Raw genomic sequence first — 26,739 nt, 5'->3', positions numbered from 1 at the left:
GTTTTAAAATATCTCTCAAATAAGTCAAATACATTATATATAAAACAGTTTAGAGATACAGTAAGAGATGAATCAGTGTAACTTGGGTAGTGCATTCAAAATAAAAAAAACTCTACGTACCTGACAACTGTAAAATGCAGTTATGAAATATTTTCTGGCTTTAAGTGAATTATCACATGCACCCTGCTCCTGGGGTATCTGGGGGGTTACTGGACTGAGCCAGAGGATTATTGGCTCACAGGAGAGGCCCAGTAATGTCTGCTTTGTTTCCGTCCAGGGAAGACAAAAAGTTTGTGGACTTAGTCAACTTTTTCCAGTCTGGTAGCTTCTGGTGTTTACTTTAGCACTGAATGTGACTTTTAAAAGAAAGGCGCATCTCAGAGGCCCATTACCATGACAACAGCCATGACCAATCCCGCATCTCCTCTTGTCATCAACGGGTTGGCAGTGCACTCAACTGATTTGACTTTGAAGGATCTGCCAAGTTCAGTTAACAGTCAGGATATAATGCATTTAATGTTTATGACGTGTGTTTTTGCATTTTTTACAAGATGCATCTCAAACATTCAACTCTACAGAAATGTAAATTACCTGTAATAAATTCCCTGTAAACTATTGATTTCTTTCAGGTATGAGAGCCTGCTTAGTTTTACTTTGCTTACTTGCAGCCACACTTGCCCTGTCTGTGAGTAGCAATGCTATCAATATATATTTCCTTTTGGCATTTTTTTACATTGGCTTACCTGCTAACCATTAATGCTTATGCCCAGGTTAAAAGTAAACCCCATGGTAAAAATCATGGCTTGCACAAGACTTCACACACAGCCAGAGAAAAGGTAAAAATCTGATCAGTGAAATGTTTTGAAGTGTTAATTTTGATTTTATGCTGTGAATGAATTTGTTTCTTCCTGTTCTGGTCAAGGACGTTGTGACAGAAGAGGACAACAAGCCACAGATTTTACCCACGGTGGTCCCATTTGAGGCCAGCAGCCAAGAGCAGGAAGATGAGGAGCTGAGCTCTGAGGGCAATGCTAATACTAACAAAGATAATGGATCGTTTGAAGGGAAAGAGAGAATAGACAAAAGCTCTGCTGTCCTGTTGAGTGAGGAGGAGCTGGTGGACCTCCTGAAGAAGGAGGCAGAGGAGGAACAAGTAGGAGGAAGGGATTTGGAGGAAGACGTGGAGGAGGACAAAAGTAATGCAGAATCTGGTCAGATCAGTGAGGATGGAGAAGCTGAGGGTGGGGAGGGGAAGGTTGAAGACAACCTGAAAATCAAGGAAGATGCAGGAGAAGTGACAGGTGAGGGGGAGATTAAAAAAGAGGGCGTGGACGATGAATTCGAAAAGAAGGTGGAAAAGGCGTCCCATAAAGATGAGGGGGATGAGTTAGCTGGCAAAATGGCAGACAGAGAAGAGCAAGTGGCTCTTCTAAAGGAAACAGACGGCAGCACAGAGTCAGATATCCCCGTTGATCTGGACTATGCTGCTGATAGTGGCATCTTACAACCTCTGCAAATTTTTTCAGCAAAGCTAATACCCCAGCCTGAGGACAGCCAGCCACCCTCACAAAGAGATGTTCCAGATATTAAAGAGAGGGAGGTCAGTGAGAAAGAATTACCCATCACAAGTCAGGACTATGACCAAGATGTACAAAACACAGACACAATGGACACTGAAGAGGTGTCTGATCAGGACAATCTGCATAATGGAAAAAATTACAAAGATTCACAAGATAAATCAAAAGAAACAGACCAAGAAGTGGAGCACCACGAACCAAAGAGCAGTAGGGAGCATGAATCAGGGTCTCGGGTGGATGAAGGGGAGGAAGGAAAAAGTAAGAATGACAGTGGAAGTCACACCAAGGGAAAGACAAGGAAGCAGAAGAAGAACCAGCGGGCAAGGAAGCATTCCCCGCAGAGAGCGGAGACACAGACTGGACAGGAACTGGACCCACAGGATTCTCAGGAGCCTGACATCACCAGCATTGACAATACAGTGCACAAGGGAAAGAGGAGAAGGGCAGGAAAATGGGTAAATTATGTTAAATGTGTTTAAAGAAGCAGCTAACAATAATTAATATAACGAAATATCAATATATATATTTTAACAACATAGAAATTGTTATGTTCGGAAACAGCTTGTTTACTTTTGCTAGGGCTATTTTTGATATCCTCATTGACTTTGACCATGTGTACCCTTCCAGGGTCCTTTGGTAGGAATGAACCCAGTGCAGATAAGAGCCTCAGTGGATCTCTACCCTAGCTCCAGGCATTATGTTGGTGGCGGCAAACATCACCCAGAAGCCCCTCCTGGTTGGTTGCAGCACTCATGATTCACCACCACTTTAACTAATGCACAAACCCAGCCATCCCAAATAGGAATCTGCTGACTGGGTCATTTTGCTAACACTTCCACATGAATAGTGTCTGATCATGGTCATTACCAAAACACAGCTCTGTAGGCTTAAGGAGTGAATACAGGAGATCAAGTTGAATTTAATCATTGTACAATGGCAGTGGAATGTAGGGCATGGTGTATCGTGGTTGTTGCCCACCGGTGTAAAGGTCTTAACACTGTGCCAGGAAAACAACCAAGTTATATCACAATGCTTTTAAAATTCACATCAACTATAGGACAAACGTACGAGAAGTGTTGTATTTTCTTCTAGATCCATGTGATGATTTCCACTGCAAACGTGGGAAGACATGTAAACTTGATGCTGACAATAAGCCAGGATGTGTGTGTCAAGAGCCATCCGCGTGTCACCCCAGCGTGAATGAGTTTGATCACGTAAGTATATGCATATTGTGCTGAGGGCTAAAATGTAAAATTTCCCTACGGTTTTGCATCTGATTGTCTCATTTACATCCCATTAAGGTTTGTGGGACAGACAACAAAACATACGATACGTCGTGTGAACTCTTTGCTGCTAAATGCAACCTGGATGGCACCAAGAAAGGGCACAGACTTCATCTGGATTACACTGGGCCATGCAAATGTAAATGTTCACCACTGTACATGTTGTGTAATTTCAGCAGCAACATGGATAAAACTATTCAACCATGGTCTCCCTCCATCTCTGCACGTCTGTCTCTTAGTAATACCTCCATGTCTGGACACTGAGCTGGTCCAGTTCCCTCTACGAATGAGGGATTGGCTGAAAAATGTGCTGCTGCAGCTCTATGAGCACGACTCCTCAACCCCGGGATTCCTCACTCCAAAACAACGGTTTAGAGTAAGACTCAATGGCTGTTTCTCCTTTTCAGGCCTCTAACAATGTGTGATTCTAATCCTAATGTTTAAAAATACACGTTATACAGAATGTAGAAACAAACATATTTTCCTGCAACATATATCCAAACACTCTGTCAGTGAGATAATCAGACAGCACCTCAAGAAAAAGAGAAAATTCTGTGTTTTAGGCGATGAAAGGCTCAAATGCTGTCTATCCTGTAGGTGAAGAAAATCTTTGAGAGTGAGCGACGTCTTCATGCTGGTGATCACTCTGTTGAGCTTCTTGCACAAGACTTTGAAAAGAACTACAACATGTACATTTACCCTGTACACTGGCAGTTTGCTCAACTGGACCAACACCCTTCTGACAGGTAAATCTTCTGTGCTTGCAGACATGCTGCGGCCAAAGTGAATACATGATGATATATTGAAGCTTCTACTTTTTTGTGGGAAGTTGAGTTAGTAATGTTTTCCTACACGAGCCTAGCACCACTTTATATAGAGCATGTTGATGATATTCACAGGACATGCTTGCCCTCCCAGTCGGAGGGAAAATTCTTGGGTGTATCATTCAAGGAATTTTGTAAACCACATAATCACAGTAAACACATAAATCATTGAGACTGTATGTGGAAAGAAAGTAAATTATATTTTATTTTTTCTGAATATGAAGGAATGTAAAATATTGATTAGGTGTTGTATATTTATATATATATGTATACATATATAGATACGTAGATATATTTATATATAGATAAAAATCTGACGAAGGTCCATTCTCTACAGACTGTTGTCCCACTCAGAGCTGGCACCGCTCAGGGTCCCTTTGGTGCCAATGGAGCACTGCACCTCCCGCTTCTTCCAGGAGTGTGACGCTGACAAGGACAAACAGGTGTCCTTAAAAGAGTGGACTTCCTGTTTTGGTATCAGGAACGGTGAGAACAGTAACTTGTCATTCATTGAAACATATTATGGGAAATATAACAAATACAAGGTAACACAGAAAGTAGTTTGTGTTATAATACATAATATAATAATATTATAATTTGCAGTGTAAAACCTTTGCATTTCTATAAAATACTTTCATGTCTTTATTCTCTACACAGAGGATATGGATGTCAACCTGCTTTTCTGAGCTTCACTTTGCGCTGCATCTACTACACAAGCTTTTGGAAGTTGCTCCAGCAGCGCAGCTTCCGATAGAGGCCTCCCTAAACTCTTTGGCTCATTTTAGTTTGTCAAAGTCAAAATGTCTGACAAGTAAAATAAACTAATTTTACTTCCTGCTTTATAAAGGACATGTGTTGGTGGTCAATTCTGTTATTTTGTGTCCAGCTAGTTTTTGACACTTTGATCTCTGTTTTGTAATTTAGGCTAAGATGCCAGAAGTGTTTATTTGAATATAGGAAAACGTTATGTTTGACTGGACTTATTCAGACACTGTTTTGTAATACCTTCCAACCATGGGAAAAGTTTACACCTCAACAGCTCAACTCTAGAAAATGCATAGTGCAGTAAACAGTAGGGGGCCTCAGAAGAACTGTGGTTTGTATGTCAGAGTGGTTTAGTGCAAAATTAGTAATTAAATCAGTGTTCAGCAGATAGTTCCAGCCCCATGTGTCGCTTAATTTAACACCAAATTATGTGAATGTGTGTTCATGTGTCTTGTGTTTTTTAGCAATTAAAGCTTTATCAACAGTACTGGTCTTCACAATATCATTGTTTTGCTAACACCTGACTTGTGTTTCATGATAACTCTGAAATTATGGCATCGTATAGGTGGATCCCAGCCAATTCTAAAAGGCCCCAGGTCGGTTTGACACTCAAATATCATGTTTTATTGTTGGCTCAGGTTCCCTGATGCCACCATGACATGAGAATATGACCTCTGTAACAGCAGTTATGAGAATGCAAGTCACTGATACCTGGTTTGGTTGGCCACATAATCCTGAATAATGGCCCTGCAGGGAAAGAAAGCAAAAAATAGCCTGAAGCATAGTCATGATGATTACAGTGACTTCTTGTTTTGAGATAAAGCGCAGAACTCTGATTGGACCTTCCTTTGTGATTACGGATTCTGGTGGTTCTATATAAGTGAAGAGAGGACCTACCCCTCATCTGGTGACTGTCTGCTGGCACTAACATAAAAGATGTTCTCTATACTGTGGGTTATCTTCCAGAGTTTGGCTGTTGTGGTGGAGGGTGGTGTGTCTTCGGGGAGTGTAGAGGCACTTGCTAACAGGGGACTGAATAATAATGGAGGAGCAGTGGCTGGCAACAATGGCAATGCTGGGGCTCAAAATGGCATCCCACTGAACGGTGAACCACTCGTGGCACACGTAGTCCCACTTGGTGGGCCATTTTTCATCCAGTCAGTTGGGAACCAAATTGCTCAGGCTCCCCTACAGCAGCTTATCCCCGTTGCAGCGCTCCAACCTGGAGGGCCACTTCTTTTGGGGCAGGCAGGTGGAACCAATGTGAATCAACAGGATCAGGTGGCCCAGGCTGTCAGAGGTGGGCCAGTCACACTGTTTGCTGTATTGTCCCAGAGGAACGTAGGAGGAGACCCCCAGGGTGCTGTGCTGACTCCTGGTCAAGTGCAGCTACTCTCCAGGGGTGGGGTAAACCTTCAGCTGCAGCCTGGCATTGCTGGTGGGAGCGCAGCTGTCAGAGGGAGATTTCAGCGGTCAGCGGCAGCTCGCCTCAGGACGGCACAGATGCCGCCAAGGAAGGAGCTAAGGAAGGAGGTGGAAGAAGAAGAGGAAGAGTGCTCTGGAATGGAGAGGGACGAGAAGCCAGCTAAATGAGAAAACCCATCCATCAGACATCACACGCATCTCATGATTAATCTTTACGCCCTCATTCTGTCACCATGATCTGGTTATCCTTGAATGTTATCTTTGTAAATTGTTTTCATAATAACTAGTGACCAATAAATGACTCAAGTCACTTGCTGATTCTTTGCTGAATTTTTATTCCATTATATTGCCATAATAAACATTATAAACATTAGGTTTTATATGATCCGGACCAGAAATATGTCTGCATTCATTCAAAACATCATGGGTGTGGATCCTCTGATGGTTATTTGTGTGTACAAATATGTACAAGCAATATTTAAAGGGTTAAATACTCGTTCCAATACAATGGTTATCCTTGAGATGACAAGTACATGACAAAATGAAAATATTATAAACTTCACTATAATATCAGAAATCTGACGATCAAAGTAAGAAATAAACTGATCAAATTTGTGATGCTATTTGGAATTAGTCAGCAGCCATTAGTACTGACATTAAGCTGCCAAATGGGAAGAAAATGCTTCTTGATTGGAAATGAATGACAGCGTGTAATTAGCATAAGCACTGCAGACCAGACTTTGGAAGCTGTTTACCTGGTCTGTCTAGTCAGCAGCAAAATATCTTTCCCAGACACCCAAGAGTGTGACAACATACCCAGGCAACCACAGCAGGAATGAATGTAATGGCTCCAAACAACATGAGAAAATGTGCTGATGAAATATGACAGACGTATACAGCATCCATAACCATCGGTAACATCATAGGATCGTATAAGCAAAAAGAGGCCTGGAGGCTGTGGTCATCAGGGTTGAGTTGGTGATATGAGTGGCTATTCTCAGGCTTGGGCAAGTAAAAAAAAAAAAAAAAACACAGCCTGAGACAAACATAAACTCATCATTATTTACTGTTGGCCTCAATCTAAAATTGTCTTAAATTACACCAGTCCTCATGGCATGTCCACATAAATCAACATAGCTGTTTTCCTGAAGTCATAAACAGTGTGCTATTTGTTGGATAAAAAGTGCACACACGCTCTCTGACAACATCTGGTGGTAGACATTTATGACCATAACCCACAATATTTAGATGATTCTTGCTGTTTTTTAGTGTAATCGTTTCCTGCAGCCTCCACAAACCCACCCTAAGACACTGAATCACGCTGTTATTGTTTGTGGTAACTCAGCTGTGTCGCAGCAACAATGTAAGGTGGCTGAACAGGGTTTGAGGAGTCTTTTGAAAATAGCCAGCTCACCGGGTTGCATTTATGAGCATTTCATGCTGTAGAAAAAGAATAAGCCATGTAAGAAGTTCTCGTGACACACAGGTGACAAATATGCCCTGTCAACAAGTCAGTTTTCTCCTCTCTAATTGGCTCATAATAAGCTCTGAGACTGATAAAAGGTCTTCAATCAGAGAGCTACCATAGCGAAGTCCTCCTTGGCACATACAAGATTTAAGGGAAGGTCAAAAATATAAGGTATTACTATAGATTTTTTTTAATAACTTGTAATCTAGAAATAATATTCTCTCTGCTTACATTATACCTAAAATATATATAGATTTAAGATGAAATGTATCTTTTCTCATCTTTTTTACAGACTCCAAAATGAAGCTTCTCCTCACATTTCTCGCCACCATCTGCTACGTGAGTGCTATCTATCTATCTATTTATCTCTCTATCTATCGATCTGTCTTACAAAACTTGGTATTTAAAATCTCTCTTTGCTTACTGCAGGTCAGTGCAGGGAAGGTAAGGAACATGCAGACACGTCATCAGCACAATAATGCTAGCTGTTAGATCATGGCTAACTGACAAACACGGTCTCTCCCTCCATTCAGTGGCAGAGGATGATGGCAGCCATGAATGCAGGAATGATTCCTGGTATGAATGGAGTGAACCCTGGGATGATGGGTGGAGGCCTGAACTCACCCATGGCAGCTGGTGGTGGGGCAGGTTTCATGAGGCAGCTGCAGTTTCCACAGGTCAGTCCACTAGGCTGTCAGTTGGAACTGTAGCAGTGGGGGGTGAATTTAGGTTTCATGCCACCTTGTTGTAAAAAAAAAAAAAAGAACTGGAAAGCATATTAATAAAAAATGTCTATTCATAACAGAATGCAACAATCCAACCATAAAATTGTGCTTTCCAGTTGACATGTGCCTCAATAATTACCAGATTATGAAAATGTGTTATAACTTGCCTTTGTTTTTGTTGTTTTTCAAATCAAATCAAATCAGACTTATTTGTATAGCGCCAAATCATAACAAAGATACATCAAGGCACTTTACATATAGAGCAGGTCTAGACCAAACTCTTTATAAATGTATTTAAAGCAATTTATTTGCAAAAGTGTTGTGGATGAATTCTCATTGCTGTTTGTGCAAGTAAAAAATTTGGCTGGATATGCTTATTCTTGACTTTATACATAATCCTGTGTATAATATTGTAATCTTATCTTTTAGGCAAGCATGTTTACAATAACACTGTGCTGAAGTAAACCTGTATTGAATATTTACATTTGTACTAAAGTTTTTCCCAGCAGTTCCTGCTTTGGCTGTACCAGGCACCGTCCCCAACATGTACTCTTTTCCTGCCGGAAATGCGGTCAGTGAAGTTCAGCACAGCATCGATCAGTACTTGTGATATTGCTCCATGCTTTTGAGCCCCAGACAAAAACACTTCTGTCTTTTTCACCTGTCAGCTTCCTTACATGGGAATCCCTCAATTGGTACAAATGAATCCACCTCAGCAGCCTCAGGTAGTTAACAAAATCTTTTTATAATAGGTTCTGACATTGTGATGTGCAGAAATTAAAGAAGTCTCCAGAATCATAATTTGGCTGTTCTTCAGGGGGTGACAGGTGGTGCCGTGCCACAGCAGGCTCCTGCCCAGCCTGACGCACTTGGAAGATTCAGGGTAAGACAGATTTTCTTCTACTGAATGAGATATGTATGAAACTACAGTGGCTAATCATTTTTTTAATTTTCAGCGTCAGATTGTGAAACAGGGAAATGCCATGAAGACCAATGTGGACACTCAGGTAGGTATATATAATTTACACACATACACACAGACACACACTCTTGAAGTTTCACTAACCGTCTGATGTTTTTTTTTTTTTTTTTCAGATACCAGCTCCGACTGACACAGTAGCAGCTGTATGAGAAGAGGATGCCAATGTTCAAAATAATTTAAATAACATTGCAATACAAAATATGACAGTACAACTCAATGTAATTTTGTAACCAATCATCAATGACCATTGAAGCTGTGTGCATTATGTGATATTTTCAAACCAAGTATTAACTCAAGTAAAACAAAAATCGAAAAACTAAAATAATAAATAAATAAATGATGGTTTGACTGTACATGTTAAATAAATTCTACTTCAAATTAATGATGTTTTGTTTATGCTTCTCATTTTGGATCAGGATATTGCACAACAATTTATCAATGAGCAACAGTTTGAATGAGTTTATAACTTCAGAATTTACTCTGCTGCCATCTAAAGGATGACGAGTAAAACAAAATGTAAAACAACATGAAACTACAATCCAGAATCTCAGAGGCTAGCTGGATAAAACTGAAAACTCAACAAGATATGAGATTTTAGTCCCCAAATATGGAGAGGCTTTATGGGTTTCACTCCCTGCAATTGAGGTTAACAGTAATCCTGTTTCATGAATAACAGCTTCTGCACAAAAATAGTATCCGTCAGACATTTCAGAGAACACATTTTTCATGTCAGAGCATCAAAACATTGTTAGGGTAAATTAAATCCAGGGTCTTGGTCTTGGTATTGTGTATGAGGACTTATTGTCACACTGTCATGGCGTCCATTTGAGTATGAGATAGAGCAGCGGTCCCCAACCCCCGGGCCGCAGACCAGTACCGGTCCGTGGGTCTTTTGAACCGGGCCGCGCAGAAAGAATAAATAACATACATTATTTCATCTGAATCTGAATCTGAGCTATATTTTATTTTGAAAAATGACCGGATTCTCTCCGTTACATCCATCTATGACTCACTCTTGAGCTTGTCTCGGTCACGTGATACGTTACCGCTAAAATTAAACCCACAAGCTAGCGAAATGATTAAAAAAGGATAGTTTCTTTGTGAAGGGGAAAAGGCCCAGTGAGGAGACAGAAGAAGAGCCTGTGACTTCCATGAAAAAGAAAGCTGCATTTAGGTTCGGGGTCAGGGGGCAGAGAGGATGTTACGATAACGCTGCTAATAAAGTTGCATACGAGTGCACAGTGGATTCATGTTTATTATGACATTTCCAAAATAGCACAGCTTTTATGCTGATCGTATAATTTTATTTTGTTGCATTTATACGCCACACCTTAAAGGCTGGTCCGTGGAAATATTGTCTGACATTAAACCGGTCCGTGGCACAAAAAAGGTTGGGGACCGCTGAGATAGAGGATAGAAGTAATCGAAGAGAGATGATGATGTGTAACACTTAAGACCTTTACTTTTCTTGTCTAATGTGAAAAAGGCTTAGTGGACATATCTCAGGTTTAAAAACCAATGCATGTCTCATAAAACAAAATTATTCACAACTGACAATCTAAAAACAATCACAAGACTGTGTCGAAACATATGGTTTCGTATTCACATACAGGAATCAAAATTCACCTGAAAGAAAGATTCACATGGTTTTCCATTTTTTCCCAGGTGTATCCTCAACACAAATCCCAACACAGTCAACCCTGTAAAACCCATCTTCCAATAAGATGGCATCATCAGTGTGAACACGATGAAGAACGCTAAATGATAAATGTCTGACGACATGCTGAAACTCCCACTGAATGTAACATCTGTAATCACACACTGAAGCCTGTGCACGTGCAGTCAGTGTGGGTTCAAACGGTTAATGTACAGCTGTTGCTTTTCTAAATGCTGCATGTCAAAAGTGCAAGCTCTTTTCAACTCTTCAAACACTTGTTGCAGTAACAACTTGACACAGACCTTGTCATGGCACTTAGAGACATGACTTACACTTAATAACATACTTACCTGGCCTGCGTTGTTAGTGTCTGAGTCTGATGCCATGAGAAACGTCTACCACACTGACCACACATTGTCTGGACAGGTTGACGCTGAAGTATAACAGCTCACACAGAATTTAAAAGCGATATGGACGAGGTGAGGAGGCAGCAACACACAAACTGAAAGCAGAACCAGAGAAAAGGTAAGATGTGATTGTAACACTGACTGAAAGTTTTCTGAAACGTGGTAAAATGCTGGGCAGATATTTGATGAAGTGTGATAAAGTAGTATGCAGCTTCTGTTTTACAATATGCCTCATGCTTTTACAGACTGTGGGACATCATGGAGCTACAAAGTGCCCTTCTGTTGATCTGTCTGTTAAAGACAAGCTTTGCTCTACCTGTGAGTTACAATATTTGTGTTACTGTATAATATATTGTCCGTACTGTAGCATTTAAAATGACAGATTTTACTGTTGCCTTTACAGGTGCAGATTGGAATTATTGCAAGCAATAGCAATGAGGTAAAGTGGTTGTTCACAGATAGCAAGTAAAATTTCCATCCTTTGAGACGAATATTAGTCTAATTCAGCTCTTTGCTTGTCTTCAGATCCTGAGGCTGAATGGACTAACTCTTGCAGCTCTTGGACAAACACAGGTACTGGCTGGATCTGTAGATGTCTGTACTTCCTTTGGTTGTCCTGAGTTACAGGATTTTTCCATGCTAGTATTGAATTCAACCTTGAATCTTGAATCTTTAATGTTTTCCCTAGTCAAATAAAATGTTAACGTTTTCCTTGGAAATTATTACGGAAGCTGAAATACATTCCCTTCTTTACCAGGGAACGTCCATATTACCCCAGTTGGTGCTTCAGCAGCAGCAGCCTGAGGTGCTGCTCACTCCACAGGTGGTGAACTTTAACCCCCAGGTGGCCGGTCCTTTTGGTCCACAGGGGCCTCAGCTGTTGCTCCCCAACCAAGGCAACCAGCTGACACCCATGCTTGTTCCCAACGGCCAACAGGAGCAACTCCCACAGGACCCCAACGCTCCTAATTTCCCTCAGCAGACGCAAATCCCTCTGCAGGTGCAGAAAGCTTCCCACAAAATTACTTGAAGGACAAAATGTGTTTTTTTTGTTTTTTTTTAATCATTTAACCTTTTAAATCTTTTCTGTAATCTTGAATCTTTTTTAGATGTTTCCACAGTTTCAGTACCCTGGTTATGGATTTCCTCAGTTTCCTCGACAGCAGGTATTAAGTCAAAAACACCAGTGTGTTCAGAAATGTTTGGATGCTAAATTTAGATTTAAATTGACGTGGTAATCCCTCCTCAGGGCTTCCAGTACTTTGTGCCTTCTTATGGCTTTCCCCAGCAGAGGAACACTGTGATGATGCAGCCAAACCTCGGACAGCAGAACCTGGAGAGAACCACACAGAGGCCACAACTCCCTCTGCAGGTGAGACCACAGATGGCATGAAGTAAAGAAAAGACGACTCTCCATTTTATACATGCTGATCAAAAACAAACAAGATTCCTTTCTGAACTTCTCAAGAAAAATTCTCAAATATACCGAAAATATGCTCACTGATTAAATACTTACCCAAGAAAAAGAAAAACATGTCTACTGAAAGAAGATCTAAAAAAAATAATTTGGGCAATGACTATTTTATTTTGGTAATTTTAAGTCAGTCTTTTATTCATGCAGATGATGGTCCCAAAGACAGCACTTGAGAATAATGACAAAGCTACAGATTTTCAGTCATGACTGTGTGGATGTGGTGACTGTGATGCAATGACAGCTGTCCATCTGCAGACCACACATAGCCTATGTGGCTTAGTGGCGGGCTGCCGAAAGCACGTCATTCCACTCTTAGCCAAGCCTGAAGCGATACTTTGCACATTATTTTGTTTGCTTAATTTCTCTATGTGGTTGATATACACATCTTATATACTTGTGAATCTGATTTCCATGCGTATCATCACATGTCAGCAGGCTTCCCAGCACAAGCTACAGACAGAAAAGGTCAGCACACTACGTAACTCTTGATGATTTCATCCATTAGACTAAAGCCTGGTGAGGAAAGTTGAACTTTTATGTTTTTGCAACTTTCACATCAGACATGGCCACTGGGGACACAGAAAGAGTCTACTACAATTCCTCCTGCGCCTCGCGGTGACACATCAGGCCCCGGGGTTGATGAGGTATGAGTTCATGTAATAGCACTCAACGTTTGTATCTAAGCAGATTTTGCTGGGCTCTGTTACACACTGCTGCCATTAATACATTTTAAGGTGATAACCCCAGTTTTTCTTTTCTGAATGTTTCCCCAGGGGCACGCCAACTTCCCGTTCCTGTTTGAGCCTTAGCTGTCACCTGGGAAATAATAACAATATAATAAGACAAATTTACATTTTCTCTGCAAGATCATTCTTTTTTCTGCAATATAAACTGGAGAATGCTGCGCTTCTCATATGCAATTATTTGTACTCAGTTATTTGTATGCTAAACTGAAACTGTCTTTCACAATTTGTCAAATAAACAACTTTGCCAAATGTAATTGTTTCTGAATTTTATTGTGCTTTAAGGATGTTTTGGGTTTACAGAAGGAATAATGAATTCAACAAAAAGATTTTTCAGAATATTCCTTTGAAAAAAAGTTGGCATCATCTCCTTTAACAGCCAATAAAATTGAAGAATCAAACTTGGAGGTGTTGGATTCTTACTGAGTAGAGTGGGAGACAAAAAAATTAAGCATCAGCCATCAAATACATATTTAGGTAATTAGATCAAATCACAATTAAACCATTAATGCCTTCACCTTTTACCAGATGTATTCATCTGGGTCATCATTGTCCCACAAGCTGACCAAGTTTCACCTTGAAAATAACAAATAATATAATATAATAATAATATAATATCTTCATGAAATTGCAGTTCAAGACAGAAGTAAAATAGCTGTCTAAACTTTAAGATGGTACACTAAATTATGTTGAAATAGATGCACATACAAAAATGGGAATTTTTTATGAGGAGTATTTTTTTGGAAAGGCATTCAGCATAGATAAAGAAACTTCTGTACTTACAGGTTTCACAACCCCATACTCAAGTGAGATTTGGTTCTTTAAATAGAAAGAAATTATTATAATTTTATGAAGGTGATTAAAAATAAATAGATTTATACACTCTTCTTCTGCCATTAGTAAAAAACATTACCGGCTCTGTGGTGTTGTAGAGAAGCTTCACATATTGCTGAAGTGGCTGTGAAGAGAAACACATATTATTACTGTAGTTCCATTGAAGATCAAATGATGTAAATTGAAGCCCTGAAAACAGATAGATGATTATACCATATCCTGTGGAGGTCCATGTCTATGTCCCTGTGACACAGTGAAAGCCAAATTTACTGAGAGTCTGACTTTAGATCAGTAACCATTGCAACAATGATGAAAAGCTTTCTCATACCCAGTGATGGTAGGGTCCTCGTGTACCAGGCTGTGGATACTGTAAGTAGACAATTATTAGCACTGATGAAAATGATTTTTATGATTGCAAATTTGTACTCAAATTGATCTTTGGCCACCGACCTTTGCTACCCAAAATAAGTTTTCTCCCTGTGAAAGTTAGATGTGAGCATTAACGGAGGTGTACAGATTAATGTAGTTTACAATATCTAATTTAATAGGCAATGTTTATCAAGTAGCTAAAGCTCATTGTTTACCTCCTTTAAGGGTACATCAGTTATGTTCTAGGGACAGAAACCACAGATTTGTTGGAAAATGCCACATGTTAAAAATAATATGCATCATTACTTTTATACTGTAACATTTTTTAACTCTTAATCTCACCTGAAATGTCACATTGTCAACCTGAAAAGGAATGAAGAAAGTATAAGAATACGTTTTCAGCAGGATTTCAAATGTATGAATATCATGAATTCACGATGAGTGACAGCAGTGGGCCTACCTTAAAAATTGGAGAAAATTCCAATTTACACTATTTAAAAAAAGAAAAAAGAAAACATCATAAATCCAACATAAATCAACATAAATCAGATTTCATCCTTCTGCAGAACCAAGTACAACGGTAAGTTTGTAAAGCACCTTTTTAGAGCAGATGACAGTCAGTGTTTCATAATAAAAGGCAAAAGCTACAAGTATTGGAAGAGGTGAGATTTATCCTGAAGCTGCTTTAAAATGAGAAGTTTTCCCAGAGTTTTACATTTTTACCTTACTTTTTTCTTTTCAGCATAGGTGGATAATCATTGTGTCTTTTGGTGGGCTTACCTTTGGGGTGGGGCGTCTCGTGCTGGGTCTCCTAAAAGGTCTCCTTGGCCCAAAGCGTAATTCTCCAAGCAGATCACCCAAGAAGCCAGGAAACTGGATGAAGCACAGATAAAGTGCTGTAAACAATGTCAGGTGACGGTGTGTTGTGTCACACTAGGTCTTGGTAACCTCTACTACACGATACAAATGTTGCAACAACTCTAAACCACTTTTGCAAAATACACTCACAGTGTTTCTAGTTGAGATTTAATTGAGAAGGTTGATATCATTCATATAGCAGAAAAATAAGTTTGGATTCAGAGCTTGAAGTTTATATACCCAAATCAGTCAAAACACAGCTGTTAGACATTCATACCTATTTTATGCATCATCGCTTTTCATATCTTACTTACTTGAAGACTTTTATTCTCGCCAATAACAATACTTTTCCTCACCCGTATTTTTTTTCCTTCACATTTTATTTCAGTTGTTTGGTTTTACTTTATTTGTAGATCTCTACATTTAACCAAATATCTGCTAATGAACTTTTTTTTCAAGCATCCCTATCTTTAAAACGCTAATAACCTTGTTTCCTTTTGTTTATTTGAGCTTTGCGAGAGCCAAAGGGAGCTGAGCGTCAAAACATATTTATCAGTGCAGGAGGGTACTGGTGACATTCGCATAAAGAGGCAAGTAAGCAAACGCTTCATCCTTTATCCAAAGAGTACAAATGATGAGAAGGATAAAGGACAACTTCAAAATCTCCCTGGTTTTAAAATCATGCTCGCCTCAATCTGTTAGACTGACTATTCAAATCTTATTTGTTTCTTACCCAACAGAAGGATGTAGGCATTTTGTGGTTTTGAGTTGGTTAGCTGGTGCAACTCCAAACTGAAAAACAATTGTTTGACCCAACGTGTTGGCTGCCTGATAAGTGAGTGAACTAAACACGCACCCAAGCTGGATGACTACTGTCCCCTTCTGGCCAGTCTTCATCTGATGTTACGTCTCTGTGCTCTGGGGCTGTTGTCATTGGCTGATCCCCATCACCATGCTAAACAGAAGGATAACTCAATGAGACTTTTTTTATGACACAGAGCCCGATATGAATCTCTGCGCTTTTGTATCGATACATTTCGATGCCCCATTACCTGAGATTCTCTGTCCAGCTTGTTTGCAACATCACCCAAAAACATATCATCCTCCCATGGCTTCCAGGAACTTGACTGAAAAGGAAAAAAACAATAAAGATATTCAGGTTAGAAAGCTTAAACGGATGTTTTCCTGAGTCACTTGCAGTCATCACTAAGAAAGTCAAATGAAGAACTCACATCTTCAGCTACTGCTGACAAAAGTAAAGCAGCGATGCACAACAGCTTCATTATTTCTGAGGAGACCACAAAAAAAGCAGAAATTTACATTTATTCTTCATGATTAACCCAATTGAATTATCCTCTAAAACAACATCTAATAAAATAAATCAATCAGGGCTGAGAATCTGCTCCAGCAACGCACTCACCTGTGCTATGAAAGTAGGTGTGTGTGGCCAATCACACATTGATACTTATATTGGATTGATAATATTGTGACACATTATTTCTCAAGACAAAAACTATGAGTCATGCTTAGTTGTGTGAAAAACAATGGTGACTATTTGCTAATTTGGTTTGGTTTTCTGATTAATGTGTGATGCAACTGGTATAATTGATGAACGAAAAGGAGATAAATATTTTGACAGGGAAAATTTCCTCTGCTCATTATTTCCGTTGACTGTATATCATTTTGTGAGAGACTTAAACCAGACAAGCCCTTTTCCTAAAATTAGGACGCAGACTGTATTGCATGCTTCACTGTGTGTTGCCTAAGCCACTGAGTCACTCCATTTGTTACAATAAGACTAAGTATTCATGCACTGCATCTGTTGGCTAATTTGTTAATGCGGAGGGATAAGAAATGATCATTCCTTCTGTTTTAGAAATTAAACAGTAGTAAGTTCAGTCTCTTTATCATCCTACAACTGATATTCAGATTTGAATTTCAGACATCGACACCACATGACACTACACCATAGTAGATTATTAAATGCATATATAAGTTATTTAATTGAGCTTCCATATGGTTCATAGGGTCCAGGTGTGGCTTCAGGCTCTCATCAGTAGCCACACCTCAACATGTGGAAATAGAAGATTTCCTAATAATTCCAATTTCACAACAATTGTTTTGATGCAAGTGACATGATTTCCAGCCCTGTGCCTGTATATAAGGGCTCAGAAGTTCCCAAAATCACAACAACAGCCTCCTCAACCATCTGCGAGACAATCTGCAAACGTTGTGAAGGTTTGACGGCAATGATATTATTGTCATTTATTCATTTTCCAGTACATTGTATTCTCTTTGTGATGTTGGATGAAATGCGTTTTGCAAAAAAATGTCTTTAATTTTATTTCTATTTTATTTATTTTTTGTGTCTATATTTATTGTTTTCAACAGACATTATCACTAAAACCATGCTGAAGGAAGCATTTTTGCTTGGATGCCTGCTGAGCCTTACTTTGGCCAATCCTGTGAGTAAAAATAAATCCTATTCAGTATCAATTACTTCTGTGTTTTAAAGTGACTGTTATTGTCATAATAAAGTTCAGTCAAAATTCAACTTTTGAATTTTCTACAGCTGGACATGCTCCATCAACGTGTGGCCCGTTCTGATTCTGACTCTTCCGGCTCAGTCTCCACTGAGGTGAGTGTCTTCTCCCTCCCTCTTACTGTCTTCCCTGGAAAATCCTCAGCTGTAAATGAGCATAAATGTCTCTGATTTTCTTGAAACAGAACCAAGGCATTACAAACCAACAGTTACTGCAGCTCCTCCTGATTCTGCTGCAGCAACGGCCTGTGACGAACCCACCAACAACAACTACTACAACTACCCCCCCACCCACCCCCACACCTGCCGCCACCACACCAGCTCCTACTACCTAATAAGGTTAAGATTACGGTTGGAGCAATGGAAGTTCAGCATCAGTTCTGTTAATCATACTTTCCTGAAACTGTTGTGAACACTCATGTTTTATGTAAAGTAAACAGCATGAGAAAATAAAGATTCTGAAGCAAAAAAGATGTGGACTAAATGTGTTTTTTCTTAAAACATTGCTGACATCTCATTCATTTTAAGCCTTTAATAACACGTTGTATGAGATTCTTTTTCATTAGCAATCATCACCGATCGATTCATGAAAGAGTAGGGGGGTTGTAAAGAACATCCTATTTTACATTATTAGAAATACATTTACTAGATTTTTATTTATTTTATCAGTTATAACCCCTCTGTACATAAATTGTTATTGAATTTTTTTAGTAAATAGTAAAATGTACTTAAAACCTAACTATACTGTATTATAGATTATGTGCTAAATATTTATGAACTGCTAGATGGATGAATTAGCTGGATAGTTTTTCATAAGAGCAAAATGAAAATGAGCCCATAAATTACATTGTGTTTCAGCACCGTGTTTCCAAATACCTGCCTGTCTGGCTTTTGTGACCATAGTGGTCAATGTGAGCCACCGCATGCTTGGTTTCACCACCATTCAAACCAACAATAGGAATATATATATCTATATATATATATATAGATATAGATATATATACAGGACAGACCAAAAGTTTGGACACACTTTGCTGTTAATTTGAATGAGAAGGTGTGTCCAAAATTTTGGCCTGTCCTGTATATATATATATAGAAACAGCCCACTTTGTCACCTAAATGGATGACTGAAGTTTAAATTGTCCTTAAAAAGTGCCACCTGGACAGAAGGAGGACTGCTGCCAATTTCTGCATTAGACAGGGAGACAACACAAAACGAATAGTTCCAACATAACATTCTTTACTCAAGGTAAGACATTTTTCTGAGGAAGGTAAATAAATAAAGTACAATGTGTGCTATTATTGTCTGAACTTCACCTCTTCTTTTGTTCTTGAAAGGAATGAAGCTCTTCTGTCAGCTATGAAACTGCTACTTTTGATCTTGTGCTGCACAGTATTGTGCTCCCCTGTCCCTGTAAGTTGCTGTGATTTTGTGGTATTTCTCACAATGCTTAACGCTCTCATTGGGTACACTTTGAAGGATTTTCTGTGTTTAAAGGTCTATGAGGAGAGGACACGAGTTAAACGCTCAGACGGTAGTGATGAGGTCAGTGTGGCACAGCATATACACATGCTGTAACCCAGCAATGACAACAAAATCACATTGAAAATATGCCTCTGAATTTCTTTTGACTGTTTTCATTACTTTTTCTCTTTCACCAGGATCAGAACTACATGTACCAGCAATATCCTGTGCCCTACCCAGTGCCATTCCCACAGCCTTTTTCGTTCCCTTTTCCTATCCCACCTATCATTCCACCAATCATTCCACCCTTACCTCCAATCGTCCTCCCTCGTCTCCCTCCACTCCCTCCACTCCCTCCACTACCTCCACTCCCTCCAATCCCTCCAATCCCTCCAACTGGAAAATGAGACAACTGCCTTGCTGACTGGGGAAACCCTGATCATGGGTGATGCTTACTGCAAATGCTGTCCAACTAAAATGTAATAAATGATCAATAAAGAAATGTGTGGCGAAGTGGTATCAACTTGTTCTTGATTTCATTTTAGTTTTCAGAGTGTTTTCTTCTCATCCAAGAAATGTCTGACTGTGAGGAAGCCTTTTAACTGGCATCAGCTGTGACCATATCAAATTCAATTCAGTTTAAATGGTCAACTGCACTCAACGTTTGTATCTAAGCAGATTTTGCTGGGCTCTGTTACACACTGCTGCCATTAATACATTTTAAGGTGATAACCCCAGTTTTTCTTTTCTGAATGTTTCCCCAGGGGCACGCCAACTTCCCGTTCCTGTTTGAGCCTTAGCTGTCACCTGGGAAATAATAACAATATAATAAGACAAATTTACATTTTCTCTGCAAGATCATTCTTTTTTCTGCAATATAAACTGGAGAATGCTGCACTTCTCATATGCAATTATTTGTACTCAGTTATTTGTATGCTAAACTGAAACTGTCTTTCACAATTTGTCAAATAAACAACTTTGCCAAATGTAATTGTTTCTGAATTTTATTGTGCTTTAAGGATGTTTTGGGTTTACAGAAGGAATAATGAATTCAACAAAAAGATTTTTCAGAATATTCCTTTGAAAAAAAGTTGGCATCATCTCCTTTAACAGCCAATAAAATTGAAGAATCAAACTTGGAGGTGTTGGATTCTTACTGAGTAGAGTGGGAGACAAAAAAATTAAGCATCAGCCATCAAATACATATTTAGGTAATTAGATCAAATCACAATTAAACCATTAATGCCTTCACCTTTTACCAGATGTATTCATCTGGGTCATCATTGTCCCACAAGCTGACCAAGTTTCACCTTGAAAATAACAAATAATATAATATAATAATAATATAATATCTTCATGAAATTGCAGTTCAAGACAAAAGTAAAATAGCTGTCTAAACTTTAAGATGGTACACTAAATTATGTTGAAATAGATGCACATACAAAAATGGGAATTTTTTATGAGGAGTATTTTTTTGGAAAGGCATTCAGCATAGATAAAGAAACGTCTGTACTTACAGGTTTCACAACCCCATACTCAAGTGAGATTTGGTTCTTTAAATAGAACCAAATGCGGAGGGATAAGAAATGATCATTCCTTCTGTTTTAGAAATTAAACAGTAGTAAGTTCAGTCTCTTTATCATCCTACAACTGATATTCAGATTTGAATTTCAGACATCGACACCACATGACACTACACCATAGTAGATTATTAAATGCATATATAAGTTATTTAATTGAGCTTCCATATGGTTCATAGGGTCCAGGTGTGGCTTCAGGCTCTCATCAGTAGCCACACCTCAACATGTGGAAATAGAAGATTTCCTAATAATTCCAATTTCACAACAATTGTTTTGATGCAAGTGACATGATTTCCAGCCCTGTGCCTGTATATAAGGGCTCAGAAGTTCCCAAAATCACAACAACAGCCTCCTCAACCATCTGCGAGACAATCTGCAAACGTTGTGAAGGTTTGACGGCAATGATATTATTGTCATTTATTCATTTTCCAGTACATTGTATTCTCTTTGTGATGTTGGATGAAATGCGTTTTGCAAAAAAAATGTCTTTAATTTTATTTCTATTTTATTTATTTTTTGTGTCTATATTTATTGTTTTCAACAGACATTATCACTAAAACCATGCTGAAGGAAGCATTTTTGCTTGGATGCCTGCTGAGCCTTACTTTGGCCAATCCTGTGAGTAAAAATAAATCCTATTCAGTATCAATTACTTCTGTGTTTTAAAGTGACTGTTATTGTCATAATAAAGTTCAGTCAAAATTCAACTTTTGAATTTTCTACAGCTGGACATGCTCCATCAACGTGTGGCCCGTTCTGATTCTGACTCTTCCGGCTCAGTCTCCACTGAGGTGAGTGTCTTCTCCCTCCCTCTTACTGTCTTCCCTGGAAAATCCTCAGCTGTAAATGAGCATAAATGTCTCTGATTTTCTTGAAACAGAACCAAGGCATTACAAACCAACAGTTACTGCAGCTCCTCCTGATTCTGCTGCAGCAACGGCCTGTGACGAACCCACCAACAACAACTACTACAACTACCCCCCCACCCACCCCCACACCTGCCGCCACCACACCAGCTCCTACTACCTAATAAGGTTAAGATTACGGTTGGAGCAATGGAAGTTCAGCATCAGTTCTGTTAATCATACTTTCCTGAAACTGTTGTGAACACTCATGTTTTATGTAAAGTAAACAGCATGAGAAAATAAAGATTCTGAAGCAAAAAAGATGTGGACTAAATGTGTTTTTTCTTAAAACATTGCTGACATCTCATTCATTTTAAGCCTTTAATAACACTTTGTATGAGATTCTTTTTCATTAGCAATCATCACCGATCGATTCATGAAAGAGTAGGGGGGTTGTAAAGAACATCCTATTTTACATTATTAGAAATACATTTACTAGATTTTTATTTATTTTATCAGTTATAACCCCTCTGTACATAAATTGTTATTGAATTTTTTTAGTAAATAGTAAAATGTACTTAAAACCTAACTATACTGTATTATAGATTATGTGCTAAATATTTATGAACTGCTAGATGGATGAATTAGCTGGATAGTTTTTCATAAGAGCAAAATGAAAATGAGCCCATAAATTACATTGTGTTTCAGCACCGTGTTTCCAAATACCTGCCTGTCTGGCTTTTGTGACCATAGTGGTCAGTGTGAGCCACCGCATGCTTGGTTTCACCACCATTCAAACCAACAATAGGAATATATATATCTATATCTATATATATATAGATATAGATATATATACAGGACAGACCAAAAGTTTGGACACACTTTGCTGTTAATTTGAATGAGAAGGTGTGTCCAAAATTTTGGCCTGTCCTGTATATATATATATATATAGAAACAGCCCACTTTGTCACCTAAATGGATGACTGAAGTTTAAATTGTCCTTAAAAAGTGCCACCTGGACAGAAGGAGGACTGCTGCCAATTTCTGCATTAGACAGGGAGACAACACAAAACGAATAGTTCCAACATAACATTCTTTACTCAAGGTAAGACATTTTTCTGAGGAAGGTAAATAAATAAAGTACAATGTGTGCTATTATTGTCTGAACTTCACCTCTTCTTTTTGTTCTTGAAAGGAATGAAGCTCTTCTGTCAGCTATGAAACTGCTACTTTTGATCTTGTGCTGCACAGTATTGTGCTCCCCTGTCCCTGTAAGTTGCTGTGATTTTGTGGTATTTCTCACAATGCTTAACGCTCTCATTGGGTACACTTTGAAGGATTTTCTGTGTTTAAAGGTCTATGAGGAGAGGACACGAGTTAAACGCTCAGACGGTAGTGATGAGGTCAGTGTGGCACAGCATATACACATGCTGTAACCCAGCAATGACAACAAAATCACATTGAAAATATGCCTCTGAATTTCTTTTGACTGTTTTCATTACTTTTTCTCTTTCACCAGGATAAGAACTACATGTACCAGCAATATCCTGTGCCCTACCCAGTGCCATTCCCACAGCCTTTTTCGTTCCCTTTTCCTATCCCACCTATCATTCCACCAATCATTCCACCCTTACCTCCAATCGTCCTCCCTCGTCTCCCTTCACTACCTCCACTCCCTCCAATCCCTCCAATTGGAAAATGAGACAACCGCCTTGCTGACTGGGGAAACCCTGATCATGGGTGATGCTTACTGCAAATGCTGTCCAACTAAAATGTAATAAATGATCAATAAAGAAATTTGTGGCGAAGTGGTATCAACTTGTTCTTGATTTCATTTTAGTTTTCAGAGTGTTTTCTTCTCATCCAAGAAATGTCTGACTGTGAGGAAGCTAAATGCTTTAAAATGAATCTCAAGTGGAATGTTTCCACAATCATCAAATTGACTTTCTACCAAATAAACTTCATAAATTAAACGTCTGTGGACAAAGTTTTTTTCCTCACTATAAAATCCAAGAGACATAAATATAGTATGTCTCCCATTTCCAGTGCTAAACATGAATACATCACAACGGAAAACACATTAATTAAAGTAAGTTATTCTTAAGATTTCATTTGTTCTCATGTGCAATGAGTTGTGTGAACAAGCTTGTGCTGTGACACAAGTGTACTGAGCTCACCGGCACCCTGCATACCGCCCCCGCAGCCACCAGCAGCTCCTATTGACCGTCACGGCGCATTGAGCTAAACGGATTAACATGGAAGACTCATATGCATGTGTTGCATGACCAGCACACCCAAACAAATAAACAAATGCAACACACATTGCAACACAATCGGAGGGAGTGTGTCTTTGACTTACGTCACAATGCCGGTATGCCACTGTGTCTTCACACAGAAAGTAACTGTTTGCTGGTCTATTATTGTTTAAAATCTTAAAAATGCACCTTATTTTGTCCTGGTGTTTATTTCCCAAGGTTCTCACATAGTCTGACTGTCAGTGATGTCCAAAAAACAAATAATGCACTTATTTTTCTCCCACTTTTCACAAGTTTAAATAAAAGAAACTCTCTCACACACACACCAACTTGTATGTAGATAAACTGTGACGAGATCCTGAGCGGCGAAAAAAACAGAATTGTTGCGTTTATATATTTGCTCAGTGTACTTGCTGATGTGCTTATATGAAATACACTGTAGGCGTCAGGAAATAAGCAGTTTTTTATACAACTGACCTGACAGTCTGAATGTTTGTAGAATGTATTTTTGCTCTTTGTAAAAATGATAATGGCCACATTTCTTGTCTTCTGTGACCTTATGGCATCACACAGGGTTCCAGCACAGACAACAACGGCCATAGCAATGAAATTACATTTTACAAACATTCAGTGTCGCAGTAACAACTTGGGGATGTTCACTGAGGTCACTGTCATTATTTGGTTATGTTATAATGCAATACATTGTATTTTCACATATGATGTTATTTATATTTGTGGACCATCAAACAGATTTTAAGAAACAGTGATTTCCTGGCAAATTCTCTGGAAATGCTGAAGGAAAAAAAAAAAAAAAAAAAAAAAAATATATATATATATATATATATAACTTCAGCTGCATTGCGCAAATACTGAAACAATATTTTTTACAACTTTGCAATGTTCCTTGGTCATTTTTGTTAATAATTTCTCTTTTTTTTTTGAGCTGCAAGTTCTTGCTATCTTTGAAACAAATAAAAAAGTCAGGAAAGCTAACCAAAAAGAGTTTTGGGAGAAATGGAGGCAAAACGTATGGCCTATAATGCGTTACATGTAATATTGGCTATTAAAAAGGAAGCTATCAAACCTTTCTGTTTGATGGGTAGTGTGAAATGGGGAGGAGGAATATTTCTTCATCAATGAAATGTCCCAACAATGCTATTTGTTAAAGAGATTAAATCCACTCAGGTACCTGTATTTAAAAGGTGCTCCCCGCTGAAAACGGCATTCCCACAATCACCCTGATCGTCGGTGAACCAGTCTGCTGAAATCCATCACTTGACGGTAACATTAATATTCTTTAGCTGAAAGAAGACATGTTGGTAAATGGACAAAGGTGTTCATTTGAGTCGATTTTTCCCTTTTAACAGGTGTGAACATTGAAATCATGCTGAAGATCGTATTCGTGCTTGGATGCCTCCTGAGCCTCACTCTGGCCAATCCTGTAAGTGTGACGAAGACAGGATCGATGTTTGTGTACTTTAATATCCAACGAATACACTTCCAAGCTCTGTTTTTCTTGAACAGATTGATGAAGCACCCAAACGACTTACACGCTCCAGCTCTGGCTCCATGGAGGTGAGTGTGTCTGCCCTTTACTTCAACATTCAACACATCTGACCTGAAAATTGTTCCACTCCACACATAACCATTAATGTTCCTCATTTTCTCATAGGTCGTTAGACCCTTCAACCCATTTGTGCCCAACACTCTGACTCCACAGCTGCTGCAGCTTCTTCTTAACGCCCTGCTCCGCCTGCCTGTTACTGCAGCACCTTCTTAAACTCCTGCACCCACAACTAAACCCGAGCAAAGCAAAGTAACCAGAGATCAACAAGTGTGTGAAAAAAAAAAAAAAACATGTTTACTGACAGATTATTGACCTCAGTGCTGTTTTGTGTCAGTTTGTCATGTTTCACTAAATGCTTTAAAATGAATCTCAAGTGGAATGTTTCCACAATCATCAAATTGACTTTCTACCAAATAAACTTCATAAATTAAACGTCTGTGGACAAAGTTTTTTTCCTCACTATAAAATCCAAGAGACATAAATATAGTATGTCTCCCATTTCCAGTGCTAAACATGAATACATCACAACCGAAAACACATTAATTAAAGTAAGTTATTCTTAAGATTTCATTTGTTCTCATGTGCAATGAGTTGTGTGAACAAGCTTGTGCTGTGACACAAGTGTACTGAGCTCACCGGCACCCTGCATACCGCCCCCGCAGCCACCAGCAGCACCTATTGACCGTCACGGCGCATTGAGCTAAACGGATTAACATGGAAGAATCATATGCATGTGTTGCATGACCAGCACACCCAAACAAATAAACAAATGCAACACACATTGCAACACAATCGGAGGGAGTGTGTCTTTGACTTACGTCACAATGCCGGTATGCCACTGTGTCTTCACACAGAAAGTAACTGTTTGCTGGTCTATTATTGTTTAAAATCTTAAAAATGCACCTTATTTTGTCCTGGTGTTTATTTCCCAAGGTTCTCACATAGTCTGACTGTCAGTGATGTCCAAAAAACAAATAATGCACTTATTTTTCTCCCACTTTTCACAAGTTTAAATAAAAGAAACTCTCTCACACACACACCGACTTGTATGTAGATAAACTTTGACGAGATCCTGAGCAGCGAAAAAAACAGAA

The 26,739-nt window shown here is 38.9% G+C and overlaps 4 protein-coding genes and 3 long non-coding RNA genes across 9 annotated transcripts; 5 read left to right on the top strand and 2 right to left on the bottom strand.

The window, feature by feature from the left end:
* The first annotated feature begins 631 nt into the window (after positions 1 to 631).
* On the top strand, positions 632 to 4,863 carry sparcl1 (SPARC-like 1). The gene is made up of 10 exons (XM_029503872.1): positions 632 to 685; positions 771 to 836; positions 923 to 2,032; positions 2,205 to 2,313; positions 2,670 to 2,791; positions 2,879 to 2,999; positions 3,100 to 3,236; positions 3,458 to 3,606; positions 4,022 to 4,170; positions 4,342 to 4,863. The coding sequence occupies exons 1-10, from the start codon at positions 632 to 634 to the stop codon at positions 4,368 to 4,370; spliced, it is 2,046 nt and encodes a 681-aa protein (XP_029359732.1). The 3' UTR covers positions 4,371 to 4,863.
* Positions 4,864 to 11,094: 6,231 nt separating this feature from the next.
* Positions 11,095 to 13,582, top strand: odam (odontogenic, ameloblast associated). Of its 3 annotated transcripts, none has more exons than XM_029510597.1 (10): positions 11,095 to 11,231; positions 11,359 to 11,431; positions 11,517 to 11,552; positions 11,639 to 11,686; positions 11,871 to 12,113; positions 12,223 to 12,279; positions 12,363 to 12,485; positions 13,020 to 13,052; positions 13,169 to 13,231; positions 13,361 to 13,582. In XM_029510597.1, exons 2-10 carry the CDS (start codon positions 11,372 to 11,374, stop codon positions 13,394 to 13,396), a joined length of 699 nt encoding a protein of 232 aa, XP_029366457.1. In that variant the 5' UTR covers positions 11,095 to 11,231; positions 11,359 to 11,371; the 3' UTR covers positions 13,397 to 13,582. The 3 variants fall into 3 exon arrangements, with proteins under 3 accessions (XP_029366457.1, XP_029366448.1, XP_029366441.1); XM_029510588.1 differs by having other exon boundaries at positions 11,103 to 11,231; positions 13,023 to 13,052; positions 13,148 to 13,231; XM_029510581.1 differs by having other exon boundaries at positions 11,110 to 11,231; positions 13,148 to 13,231.
* Positions 13,583 to 16,750, bottom strand: LOC115048824 (uncharacterized). The gene is made up of 14 exons (XM_029510609.1): positions 16,624 to 16,750; positions 16,444 to 16,518; positions 16,248 to 16,346; positions 15,314 to 15,406; positions 14,994 to 15,023; positions 14,876 to 14,896; positions 14,749 to 14,775; positions 14,615 to 14,641; positions 14,493 to 14,531; positions 14,378 to 14,407; positions 14,244 to 14,288; positions 14,114 to 14,149; positions 13,849 to 13,906; positions 13,583 to 13,752 (listed from the first exon to the last, which is right to left on the bottom strand). The coding sequence occupies exons 1-13, from the start codon at positions 16,672 to 16,674 to the stop codon at positions 13,877 to 13,879; spliced, it is 603 nt and encodes a 200-aa protein (XP_029366469.1). The 5' UTR covers positions 16,675 to 16,750; the 3' UTR covers positions 13,583 to 13,752; positions 13,849 to 13,876.
* Positions 16,751 to 19,071: 2,321 nt separating this feature from the next.
* On the top strand, positions 19,072 to 19,820 carry LOC115048833 (RNA-binding protein 12-like). The gene is made up of 4 exons (XM_029510621.1): positions 19,072 to 19,182; positions 19,272 to 19,347; positions 19,432 to 19,479; positions 19,596 to 19,820. Exons 2-4 carry the CDS (start codon positions 19,294 to 19,296, stop codon positions 19,803 to 19,805), a joined length of 312 nt encoding a protein of 103 aa, XP_029366481.1. The 5' UTR covers positions 19,072 to 19,182; positions 19,272 to 19,293; the 3' UTR covers positions 19,806 to 19,820.
* Positions 19,821 to 20,384: 564 nt separating this feature from the next.
* LOC115048839 (uncharacterized) lies at positions 20,385 to 20,952 on the bottom strand. The gene is made up of 3 exons (XR_003841093.1): positions 20,916 to 20,952; positions 20,651 to 20,708; positions 20,385 to 20,554 (listed from the first exon to the last, which is right to left on the bottom strand). It is a non-coding gene; the product is annotated as an uncharacterized LOC115048839 (long non-coding RNA).
* A 1,865-nt stretch (positions 20,953 to 22,817) lies between these two features.
* On the top strand, positions 22,818 to 23,215 carry LOC115050070 (uncharacterized). The gene is made up of 3 exons (XR_003841167.1): positions 22,818 to 22,928; positions 23,019 to 23,094; positions 23,179 to 23,215. It is a non-coding gene; the product is annotated as an uncharacterized LOC115050070 (long non-coding RNA).
* Positions 23,216 to 25,278: 2,063 nt separating this feature from the next.
* On the top strand, positions 25,279 to 25,972 carry LOC115048934 (uncharacterized). The gene is made up of 4 exons (XR_003841100.1): positions 25,279 to 25,359; positions 25,446 to 25,519; positions 25,603 to 25,653; positions 25,751 to 25,972. It is a non-coding gene; the product is annotated as an uncharacterized LOC115048934 (long non-coding RNA).
* Positions 25,973 to 26,739: the final 767 nt, after the last annotated feature.

The sequence above is a fragment of the Echeneis naucrates genome, chromosome 1 (genome assembly GCF_900963305.1).
Source record: "Echeneis naucrates chromosome 1, fEcheNa1.1, whole genome shotgun sequence".
NCBI classification, from domain to species: Eukaryota; Metazoa; Chordata; class Actinopteri; order Carangiformes; family Echeneidae; genus Echeneis; species Echeneis naucrates.
The sequence above is the reverse complement of the archived record's forward strand: the minus strand, read 5'-3'. Positions and strand labels throughout refer to the sequence as shown.